We start from the raw sequence: 12352 nt of genomic DNA, 5'->3' as shown, positions 1-12352 counted from the left end.
GATAGTAACCGGATATCCGGTGCATCTCTAGTCTTAACACGTCCAATTAATGTTTTCATGATGCTCATAATTCTCGATCAAGTTATGGGCTCGGGCTCACACATAAGGCCCACTTGCACCATTCCACTAACACGGGGTTAATCGGTTAAACCTGGAGTTACCATGATTACCAGTACAATTTGACACTAGGTTGACAGTTAAACCGCTTAACCCCGGGTTAGTGGGATGGTGCAAGTGGGCCTAAGAGTCATAAGTACTTTTGCTACTTACGCATTAAATACGCTCTGATCGAGTGCGAGCTAAAATATTACTGTACTACATACATACGTAGCTTATTTTTAGCCTTAAAGACTCGAGCCCTCAAGACTGGTAAGTCTTGAAGACTCGACTATATTTGAGAATTGTATTTATTTATCGATGGATAAATAAATACAATACAATTTATCGATGGATGTAAGATATCGTCTTTGGGAGCATTCCACGGGCTGTCCCGTACAAACGGATTTTATTTCCTATGTTGCGACTTTTTTTTCGGCATTTAAAGTAGCCAATTATTTTTCTGTGCATAATTTTGACCATTTGTCATAGAAAAGGAAACCCTTGTACCTGCAAATCTTCAGAAAATCGCGTTTGTACGGGACAAATGGTAGACAATTTCATGGAATGCTCCTTTGCCGCCTTTGAGGCGTTAAGCCTCGAGATTCTTAAGGGTTCGAAGTCTTTAAGCCTCAAAATGAGCATAATTCACAACACTGTACATACGGCAATAGTGTTTAATTAGCCATTTTATACATATTATAAATACGTTATTTCTCTAAGCAATGTTTCGCGATACAAAACTATTACTATCAGAAGCGGCTCATTTAAGTAAAGCATTTTAAATTTTAAATTTTTTTCTTACCTTACAATAATGTAATTTTATCACCGTAGTTTCGTAGATTACTGTAGCCCCACAGGGTATTATAATTGCCAACAACACATTAATTTTATTTACCGATTTAGGTTTTTGAAAACACCATGATGTACTGAACTATAATTTCTATTTTATTTCAAAGGGTTGTTTGACTGGACTAATTTATGATAGGACCAACCTCCCAAGATCCAGTCATATAAGGAAAAAAAAATACAAGACTTGTCACTGAGATTTGAATCTACGGTGGAAGAAATGGAGTTGATTTTGATTTGTTTGAAAATTGAACGGAACTAAACATGGGCAACTCTGTTCCGATCGAAAATGATTTAAATTTCGTCGAACTTAATAAGTCCTATCAGGTAGAACCGTAAGGCCCACTTGCACCATCCCACTAGCCCGGGGTTAAAAGGTCAAACCGTTAACCCAGTTACAAATTGTTCTAGTAAACCATGGTAACTCCAGGTTTAACCGGTTAACCCCGGGTTACTGAATAATGCAAGTGGCCATATGTAGGCTAAAATTACCCGGGTTTAAGGTAAAATTATATTTAAACTTATATTCCTAATAAATTATATAAAAAATCTTTAATAAATAGGTTCCACAAAACTGAGAAATTAATACTAAATATCATTATACAACCTTTAAGTAAATAGTGGTTACTTGATTAGACAACCAGATCGGTAGAAATACTTACAAAATAATACTTAAAATACTATCTAAAATTGCTTAGTAATGATTTACGTTTGTATAATTATGTATAAAGATTAAAATAACAAAATGCAATAAAATCACTAACCGTAAAGATTCGTGCTATTTAAAAAAGCATTGAGCAAAAATTTCGAAGAATTGTAAAATATTTGGAAGCGCTAGAATTCATTGAAGTATAAATAACATTAGGTTCCTACGTACCGCTATATTATCATATCTACTACAAAATGGTTTCCAAATTCATAGCCGTTGAGAGCGGCAATTTGTCATTTAAATATACTTTAAACCTGTCAAATGCATTATTATTCAAAAACGGCCAAAATATTAACTGATGATTAACCAACAGTTTTTCATTTCATATGTTTAAAATTCTTCAAGCGTCATAGCGAGCAACCTGCTTACCTGATTGTTTTTCCAACTGTCTACGTAAAATAGAAAAAAAAAACCTTCAAGTCGGTGACATTTTCGTAGGATCGACCAAATCGGAGTTTAAGGCAATAGTGTCCGGTGAACAAGGTACTTGGAACCCTAAAAATGTGGAATGTTTCATTTTGACTGCAACTTAACCCAACACTTTATATGTCATATTTTGGGATTACTATTGGTTTGTTAAGTCTTTATTGCAATTGAAACTCCGATTGGATCTTTTAACCCCTCGGAGGCCAAGCACGCATAATCTCGTACGTCCGTTCGCTTTTTCTAAGTAGTTAGCGTCCGTGATCTTGGCGTATGATTTTTGTGTGGCGGTCTTCAACTCTTCACATTAGATCCGAATTCGCACGTCGCTCCGGCGTGCGATTAGGACATCGGCGCCACGCTCATACAACGGAGCGACTGCGAATTTGTATAAGTATGATTACCGCGTATGACGTATGGCATTGAAAGGGTTAAAGCGCTACCTCCTTACTCAGAATTGTCCTTCTTGTTTCTCCTGTGGCGACGGTGCTTGCTGTTGGACAAGATCTCGTATGCTTGCTGAATCTCCATGAAGCGTTCCTGCAAAAAAGTTATTTCAGGGTACTGCACTCATCAGTTACTCTAAATGAAACGTCATTATGATTTGATGCTATAAAGTACCTAATAACCTCTACTCTTTGCTAAGAAATGAAATTAGGAAAATTAATATTGTGACGTTACATCTTCATATAATTAATTTCTTAGTTCGCGTTCAAAGTATCTATTACAATCTATATGTTGCACATATAGAGACTTTTGAGATATTATTAGTCAATTGTACTTCTGTCGCTGACTGTACAACCTAAAACGAATAAGGGCTCATTTAGACGACGAGAGAACGCGCATACGAATTTCATTACATTGCGGTTTTTGATCGTTCGGTCGAATTAGACGTAACCAATAGTCCGCAATGTAAATTAGAGATGCAACGGTTAGTTGTTTGGCCGGATACCGGATATTCGGCCTGACCATCGGCCGAATATCCGGTATCCGACCGCCGAATATTCGGCCACCGGAACTATACCTACATTTCGGTTTTTCAGGTGCGCATTCAGCAGGTTTGACCTGTGTCCTAGTAAACGTTCGCGCGGACTCATTTCTAGGTTCGAAATGAGTGCGCGTGCAAGTCAGTGGAATGATTAAATTGTTTTAAAATAATATACAAGTACGACTATGACCGTGTCTGTTTCTTAAATCCAATTTGTTTACTCCGAAATCAAGCAATGTCACTATCCGGTATCCGGCCGGTTAAAGTCACTATCCGGTATCTGGCCGGATAAGGTCACTATCCGGTATCCGGCCGGATAGCAAAATCATGGCCGGATAGGCCGGATACCGGATATCCGGTGCATCTTTAATGTAAATCAGCCCTAATACCTGTGCGGCCCGCCTCAACGCCTGCTCCTTCACTTTGTCAGGATGGTGCTCTCGGGACAGGCGTCTCCACGTCGACGTGATCTCTTGCTGGCTTGCGTCCGGGCCCAACCCAAGGACCTGCAAGCAAGAACCACTGTGAAATAACTACAATGTTATAAATAGATGAATAGATGATATATACAGTAGAATAGAAGGGAAGTGAGAAACACGTCTTACTAAGCGGATGTAATATAAAGCATAGTTGATTAACTTCTTACCCCCTTATTCATAAACGTTTACTAAAGTTGACAAGCCGATCAGATCCGTCAGACTAAAAAGCTGTTTATTTATACAATTAGTGCGTATAATGTATTGTTTTTTTTTTAATTTGCTCTTCAAAATAATTAACTTATGGAGCATTCCACGTGCTGTCCCGTACAAACGCATTTTATTTCCTGTGTTGGGACTTTTGTCTCGGCATTTAAAGCGGGCGATTATTTTTCTGTGCATATTTTTGACCATTTGTCATAGAAAAGGAATCTCTTATACCTTTAAATCTTCAGAAACTTCGCGTTTGTACGGGACAACGGTAGACAATTTCATGGAATGCTCCTTATTTAAAACTGTAAAATCGAAAAACTCGAAAAAGCCGGTTTTGTCAGAGTGCAAACGTTTTTGCAATTGGCTGTAAACCCGGTTTTTTCGATTTCGATGAAGCCGGGTTTGTGACGCCTAAAGCTAGGGTATACTTTACCTTGTAGGCGTTCTGTTCGCCATGTGGGTCGGACAGGTCTATGATCTGCTTCCACACCTCGTACCAGCCGTGGTGCTGCGCGTACTGATACGTCTCGTAGAGGCACTGCTTCACGTCTAGCCACCTGTAATCATAAGTAGTTGGAGTTTATTTCTCAAGCACAGTATAAATAGTAGTACTTGCAAAGAGAATAAAGTCTATAGAGACGGATTATCAAAGTAAATTATGTAGCCACTGTAAATTTACTGCCATCTTTCGAAAGACATAAAACTGTTAGAACGCCATTTCACTTTGATCCTTATTCTTTCACTGATATGTGTTAACTTATTAAATATTTATATTCACGCCATCTACTCGACTATAGGCCAAAGGTATGGGTTCATGTTTTCTAGCGATGGCGCCACAACCTTCAGCCTATGCTCGAGTAGATGGCGTGAATATTAATATTAAAAAGTTAACACATATCAGTTAAAGAATAAGGATCAAAGTCAAATGGCGTTCAAACAGTGTTAATCTTCTGTCGAATGATGGCAGTAAATGAACTTTAGCTACATAATTTACCATGACAGTAACTCTCTACTTCAATTCCTCTTCGATACTTGGTACAGAAGGTAAGAACAAAACGCGTCTATTAAACAGATATGACCGCTAGGTGGCGCATGCGCGAGCAAGGGTCCGTTCCATTCCGTCCGCGGCGACTACTACTGTTAGACACCAAAATTAGTTGGCCCGCAAGTACTTGTTGCGACGCGACGAAATCGCGGACTAAGCCACGCCTGCTTTAATGACAAGCGTGCGTTGGAGTTTCTTTCTCAAGTCTAAACAGATTGATACAATAAAAACTACATACGGTTCAGACTAGCATCGCTTAATTAGTTTAATTGTAGCAAGCATACGTAAGAACATTTATATGTACGTTTTACATATGCTATTGAGTATATGAGGTTTATACATGTATATTAAATAAATGTGTACAACAAAGTTTTACTCTCAGGATATTTTGTGTTTTATATAATTGAGGCGCTGTGACCATCTCACTAGGTACCTAAAAAATACAAATAAAGTGCTTAATCAAGACAAAATTAACCTCTCCCTTAACTTTTACTGAACCTAATGTAACAACTACATTGACAATCACTAATCTAGGACTACTTGTTATAGGAATTCTTATTTACTTACTAAAAACTAAAACAAACAAAATGATAATAAAAACAACATTAAAATTAAAACTAAAATTTAACAGATCTTAAACTAAACTTATAAGTAAAAAATTCTCCCCAGGTCACCTTCATGTGTTATGGTGCACAGGAGGCTGGCAGCGTTTCCTTTTTGGATGGCCAGGCTTATCCTCTGGCCAAGGTAACTGCTAAATGAAATCATCAATGAACATGAGCTAGTTTATGTGCAGAGAATAAACTCACATGGCCATCTGATTCGTGTTGTATTCTTCAATATGGCAAATGAAAGTGATGAAGCGATACAGGTTGCAATCACACAACGCGATAACAAACCACAAAGAAAATTCCTGGCATTAGACAAATTTAGTTATATTTGAAGTCTATACTCAACACTATGCATTGGAATGTAGGTATATACGTAGATTACCTGACCTACTTCTAACCGACCGGTTGAGTAAAACAACAAAACGAGTGTGCAGTTGATTGTTATTTAGCAATATAAGTGAAAAATATACGCTATGACGCACGCAACGGACACGCATGTAACACAACATTTATATTTAAAAACGTTTTATTGGCGTTATATTAACGTTTAAGTAATAATAGCTATTTGTTATACAAGGTAGCAAAGTTTTTGTTTAACCTCTCGTGTTATTGATACCCGAACAAGCGAAAGATTCCAATATTGACACCACACCAACCCGAAGAAAATATCAATTGTAACATATCAAAAAAAATCAAAGCAAATCGACTCCAAATGAATGTAACTAAATATTTGTCATTTAAAATCATCATTTAATAATCAATTTTACTGCATTTGATTACTTTGCCTCACATGTGAATAAAATGCAACTTTGCTAACAGTTTTCGAACAATCAAGAGAGCCTTCAGTTGGTGTGGTGAAAAATAATAAGCGCATATCACACATGCAGAATCATACCAACTTTCTATACTTCGTTAGTAGTTTGAAATTAATTAGAAAAAGTTTTGACTTCGATAACAGTTTGAGTTGAGTTTCTGTACCATAACTAATACAATATTGATGCGAGGTATGCCAATCAACCTTGTAGGCTTGTAGCATTATCAATGCTAAATAAATTACGCCCCGTTTTTTATCTGCGTCTGAAATTGCAGTTTTTTTTCAGTAGCAAATTAACTATTTTTGTTATTTTATGATTTGCGTTGCATATTTTGTACCATAGCTGCAATCCTAAAACTCAATAGAAGTTCCAGAAATCAATAGATAGAGCTGCGCGGGCTCTTGACCCAGACAGTGTATTATCATGGCTTCATTGGTTTAACAGTTTGAAAAGAAACAGGAACTGGGTGTACACACACAAGCCCAAGTTAGCAATCTTGAAGTACAGATACGAGCCCCGATGCAAATTATTTCGTCTAGTTCCGCGCAACAATTTTGTTTATTGTAATAAATTTTACACATGAACATATAATGACCCAGTAATGGGAACCATAATAGCAATGTTTAATGTAGTTTATTTTGATCGTATAATAAAATTGCATGAGACTTTTATTGCTGAAAAAAAGGACTTTTCAAAAACGTTGTCCAATATGGGCACCTCGTCGCCTTCGCTGTCCGTGATCGTGCCGTGGAAGTACAGATAACTGGCCCACAGGGACAGGATCAGGGTCGCGCACAGCCCCAATATAGTAACTACTCTAAATCTGGATATAACTGGTAGCACTCGTATACATAACTCACCAAGGGCTAGTGAAGAAGTGGTGTATCGCCTCGTATATGGGCACCTCGTCGCCTTCGCTGTCCGTGATCGTGCCGTGGAAGTACAGGTAGCTGGCCCACAGGGATAGGATCAGGGTCGCGCACAGCCCCAATATAGTAACTACTCTAAATCTGGATATAACTGGTAGCACTCGTACACATAACTCACCAAGGGCTAGTGAAGAAGTGGTGTATCGCCTCGTATATGGGCACCTCGTCGCCTTCGCGGTCCGTGGTCGTGCTTTGGAAGTACAGGTAACTGGCCCACAGGGACAGGATCAGGGTCGCGCACAGCCCTAATATAGTAACTACTCCACATCTGGATATAACTGGTAGCACTCGTATACTTAACTCACCAAGGGCTAGTGAAGAAGTGGTGTATCGCCTCGTATATGGGCACCTCGTCGCCTTCGCTGTCCGTGATCGTGCCGTGGAAGTACAGGTAGCTGGCCCACAGGGATAGGAACAGGGTCGCAGACAGCCCCAAGATGGCGATTCGTCTGAAAACAAATTAGACATTATACTGAAAAAAATCTACCAGAGAGGGTATAGGTCATTGTTCTTTTAAACTGCCTTTTTCCTTTTGTCAAGGTCATGGTGCTAGAAAGAAATTACAAACCTTACTTGATGGCATAGAGGTTACTTTAAATAAGTACTGTGTAGGCATATTTGCCATGAGTTGCTTTGTAAATGCATAAGTTAATTCAATACCTCTGGTGTAGTTTATGATTAAAAAGTAAAGAATTGACACAATATGCTATTTCTATCCCATACAATGATAAAACAGTTTACGCTCACAACGCGTATGGTGTTGATTTCATTATCTCGGCCTTATCTTATGAAAACTTAGCACCTAAGCACACAATATGAAGCTATTTTCTGTTTTCGTAACGTTAGTCTGGCTGTGCCGTATCAATACATATTTATTTGGTTATTAAGTTGTTGTCAATAATTTGTTTTCGTTTCTGTAATAATATATTATCAGTTGGGCTATATAAGCCAACCCTTGCTTTAAAATTATCTTTGATACTTGGCAATGTCTTCCTTACCTTACACCCAGCAAATTGGTGAGAAATGTGTTGAATTTAAAACTGTATACTTAAATATTGAATGTGTAAAACTTACTTCACCCAGTGCCTCCTAACCGGCGTCCTGCGCCACTCCTTCGAGAAGGAGTCGAACGCGAGACACGCAGCGAGCACCATGAGCGTGAACCACACCGTCTCATCGTACACGTAGTAACGCAGCGGATACGCCGCGTATGCCGCCAACAGGGGCCACTTGAGCGTGCCACGTTCGCGACCAATGTTACCCACCGTCCACACACCTGTGTAAACAGTCAATAAGCAACTTTACAGGGAGAATTACCTAAGTAAACGTAAAAAGCTATACGATATTAACCTTTCTCACTAAAACGTTATAGTTCTTAATGGTATATGGCACGTTTTGATGTGTTTACCTTGACATTGGCATTAAATGTAACCTGGTAACAGATTAATTGGTTTGACATGTTTCATTATAGTTGCAGGGAAGACACTGATTATAAAATGCATGGTATTTCAGAGAATAGTATTTTTATTACCTTATAAGATAACATTTGGTACACGACACAAGGTGCTCTTGACCAGATCAGCACTAAGCTTTAAATGTGCCTTGATTCAAATACTATATCTAAAAGTCAAAATCAAAAGTGCAAAAAAATTTAGCTATGTATTTAACAGTTACATAAAACCTGTGAATTTGAAGTTACAGTCATCATCAATAAAGGAGCTAGTTTATTAACATGTTCCCTGTGTACCTAGGAACCAGAAATTGTGTCCTCACATGCAACATGTTTTTTGTCAAAAGGTTCATAGCCAGTATGTGCATGCAAATAAAAAGACCTAGCTGACACGTGTACATTTTGGCAATGCTTTAAGTTTATATGGGGTCGTGCATCATTAGTAGTGCATGCACGTATCATATGTACCCTAAAATGATACATATATGATGCATGCACAGGGAACATGTTAAGTTAGACAGTTTCCATGTGACAAAATAGCATGAACATTATTTACTGAAGCATTACCTCCTAGAGGTTTAAAAAAGCTCAGTTGTCAGGCAGCTCAGAGCAGAGTAATCTCTTCATTTAAGTCCAGAAGTTATGTAGTTATTATATTAGTTTTAATAATGAATAAATTAGTGAGAATACTTATTCTCACATCTAACATAGTGATCTGTATAGCAGTACTCTAATTTATACTTAATTGTCCAAGGGGCAATTATTTATTATTTTTGAGATTTAACATGTACAATTGTATGACTCCAGCATTGTCGCGAGTTTCCCAGAGGCAGGTGAGTTGAGGGAGATTTTTTATATTTAGTTATGTTTTAGTTTTATCTAGTTTTTAGGTTAGGTTTAAGTAGCAGTAATTAGTTTTAAGTGTGAGATTTGTACTGTACATTATGTTGTGAGATAATAAATAAATGCACAAGTATTGTATGACTTACCTATACTAGCAGCCAGAGGAATGAGAATGTTGAGGTATCTGAGGTTGATGCCATAGAACTCATCTGGTGGCACGGCATGCATCATGACCTGACCCCAGGAGTAGCCCACCATCAGCATTCCCGTGAAGCGATTCATGGAGAATGGTGGCTGAGGAACAATTACAACATATTTACAAATTGCCATAACCTGTCATATTATTATATATTTCAAGTTGTTAAAAGTTATGAAGTTGTTACAATATTTGGTTTTGAATTAAAAACTGTCAATTGCACTTGGTTTTATTAGTCTCAAAATATTTATCATCTGATCAGAAACATGTGAAAGAAGTCCAAAACTTCCTTACTTGAAAACAATTGGAGAGTTGGTGCACAGGCTACCAACCGCAAAAAGTAGGTTACAGCTCAATAATTAACATAACAACAGTGCAATAACCTCACCTTCTTGTTCCTGATCATTCTGCCGACCAGCTCTTCCATGTACTTCGGGTCTTCGTTCGCGTCCCGCACATAGCGAGGGATCCTGAAGATCTCGCCCAGCCAGCCCACTCCGAACCCTCCCAACGTAGACCACCACACGAACGCATGTCGGTCCCGTCGTAAATAGAAATGGTGCACCCCGAATATACCACCAAATAGCCAGAGCACGTACGCCACGAGTACACTCTTTTTACCAGGAATACTGTCCCCTTTTACAGCCATTTTTGCGAAAACTGTGTCGAGCAGTATCAATTACACTTGGGGTAGTGAACCGTGGAAGATCAACAATTATTTTACTATTGTTTTAAAATTGTAACAATAGTATTAGTCATATGGAATTATAACGTACTTCTTCGGAATGGTTTTATTCTTTGAATTGAATTTTAAGCAGTTTCAAAAGTTTGACGCGACATAATTCGATGACATGACGTGTGACATTGGTGACATTACAAAAGTTGAGTGTTGCCATCCATTTACACTAGGCTAACCATACTGAAGTAAAACGCAGGACAATGAAACGAGATTTATTTCATATTCTAATCAAATTCTAATTTATAAAAAGTAATTATAATAAAATTATTTGCCTAATTGGTAATTAAATAGGTCTAGGATCTTTTAAACGTTGTTGTAGGCATTCTGTTTCCGTATCTATTTATATTTCCTGTTAAAGAACGTATTGTCAAGGTTTCAATGTAGATGAAAACACGCATTAAAAGAATACAAAATAATTATATTAATAAAATTGTTTAATTTAGATGCTGACAATTCGTCAAATATTTTATTATAATAGAAAGATAAAATTCTAAATGCAGATCACACCCGGAAGTTAACAACGACAACGTCAATCGTTAAAGAAACTTTTTTTTGCGTGTAGCGAAAATACGTCAGTCAAACAAATGGTGTGAACGTAAAATCTATCTTTCCCATCTTTTCTGCTACATATTTACACAGTACCATACGGCCACATCCCGTGTGACCACAGAAATGCCTTATACAATAATTTACTGAAGTCTCCATCGATCGCGTCATTGGGACGTCTTGTACACAAATCAACTTGTCTAACATGTTTTCGCGTAAAATTCATTGAACGTCCTTGTGAGGGGTAAACGTAATTTGTCTCGGAGTGACCTGGAGCGTCGTCATCATGAATTTCGAGGACAGCGCGAGTAGTGGGTATGTCACGGCGGAGACGATATACGGGACACACGAGGATTCACACGTCGTGATGTCGGAGAAGGTCCAGACCCTGGCCGGAAGCATATACCAGGAGTTCGAGCGCATGATCGCGAGATACGACGAGGATGTGGTGAAAACGCTGATGCCGTTGCTGGTGAACGTCCTCGAGTGTCTGGACTCGGCGTACCAGACCAATCAGGAGCATGAGGTGGAGCTGGAGCTGCTGAGAGAGGACAACGAGCAGCTGGTGACGCAGTACGAGCGCGAGAAGGCGGCCAGGAAACACTCTGAGCAGAAGGTAAGCAATAATAACTCCGCATAAAACCTTGGATGCATTTGTGCATTCCTTTGTTAGGCACAAGGTTAGCTATCAAAATAAAATTGTTGTTAGTGTGCTACGCATCTTTTAGTTTATCTGTTGTTTATGTTTTGTGTCGGCTCAAAATTGAGTTTCGAATGATATGTGCAATCCATTTTGTTATCTGAGCAGAAAGGTAAACGCACTGTCAAGCATATAAAATAAAATTAAGCATCATTATCGTCAATTTATAACGTTTGTGATTATAATTGCCTTTGTCCTTTTGCTGCGCATAATTATGCATTTGGCATATGACCTAGTTATGATTTATGTTATTGTTTACACTGTGTGAACATTGCCTATGACATAATTGAGATCTAATTGGTACATACTATACACATCCTTCAATTTAGTGAATTATGTAGTTAACTCTAGCATGCAATTTTTTTCTTGCCTTATAATTAATTTATACTTGCCAGTATACAGTCTAGTTTTTCAAGGAGTTAAATAATATTTAGAGCTAAATATTGTGCATGTGCATATAATAATGTGATAAAACCACCTACCTACCTGCCTGCCTGTGTACCTAATTATTTTACCAATAAAAATCTGTATCTGTAAAAAAATTGTAGTAGAAGTAATATCAAATGTGAAACAGTATGAAATATTTTATTACCAATATATGAAGTGAAACCATGTAAGTAATCAAATTATTTTCCTCATAAGGCCCACCAATAAAACGTTTGTAAGACATTGCTAATGCCCGTTACTGCTGACTCATACCAATAAGTAAGGGCCAAGCAAGTTG

At 38.0% G+C, this 12352-nt stretch overlaps 2 protein-coding genes across 2 annotated transcripts in view; one reads left to right on the top strand and one right to left on the bottom strand.

Moving 5' to 3' along the window:
- Window positions 1–281: 281 nt before the first annotated feature.
- LOC134678529 (dnaJ homolog subfamily C member 22) lies at window positions 282–10540 on the bottom strand. Its single transcript, XM_063537104.1, has 7 exons — window positions 10032–10540; window positions 9594–9741; window positions 8229–8430; window positions 7460–7603; window positions 4188–4311; window positions 3455–3571; window positions 282–2617 (listed from the first exon to the last, which is right to left on the bottom strand). Exons 1-7 carry the CDS (start codon window positions 10290–10292, stop codon window positions 2525–2527), a joined length of 1089 nt encoding a protein of 362 aa, XP_063393174.1. The 5' UTR covers window positions 10293–10540; the 3' UTR covers window positions 282–2524.
- Window positions 10541–10858: 318 nt separating this feature from the next.
- The window catches only part of LOC134678766 (JNK-interacting protein 3), a 57270-nt gene continuing 55776 nt past the window's right edge, over window positions 10859–12352 (top strand). Inside the window, exon 1 of the mRNA XM_063537465.1 lies at window positions 10859–11544. Within this exon, the coding sequence (XP_063393535.1) occupies window positions 11215–11544 (330 nt within the window). The 5' untranslated portion in view covers window positions 10859–11214. The remainder of the gene's footprint in view (window positions 11545–12352) is intronic.

The sequence above is a fragment of the Cydia fagiglandana genome, chromosome Z (genome assembly GCF_963556715.1).
Source record: "Cydia fagiglandana chromosome Z, ilCydFagi1.1, whole genome shotgun sequence".
NCBI lineage: Eukaryota > Metazoa > Arthropoda > Insecta > Lepidoptera > Tortricidae > Cydia > Cydia fagiglandana.
This window is presented reverse-complemented; position numbering and strand designations above follow the sequence as displayed.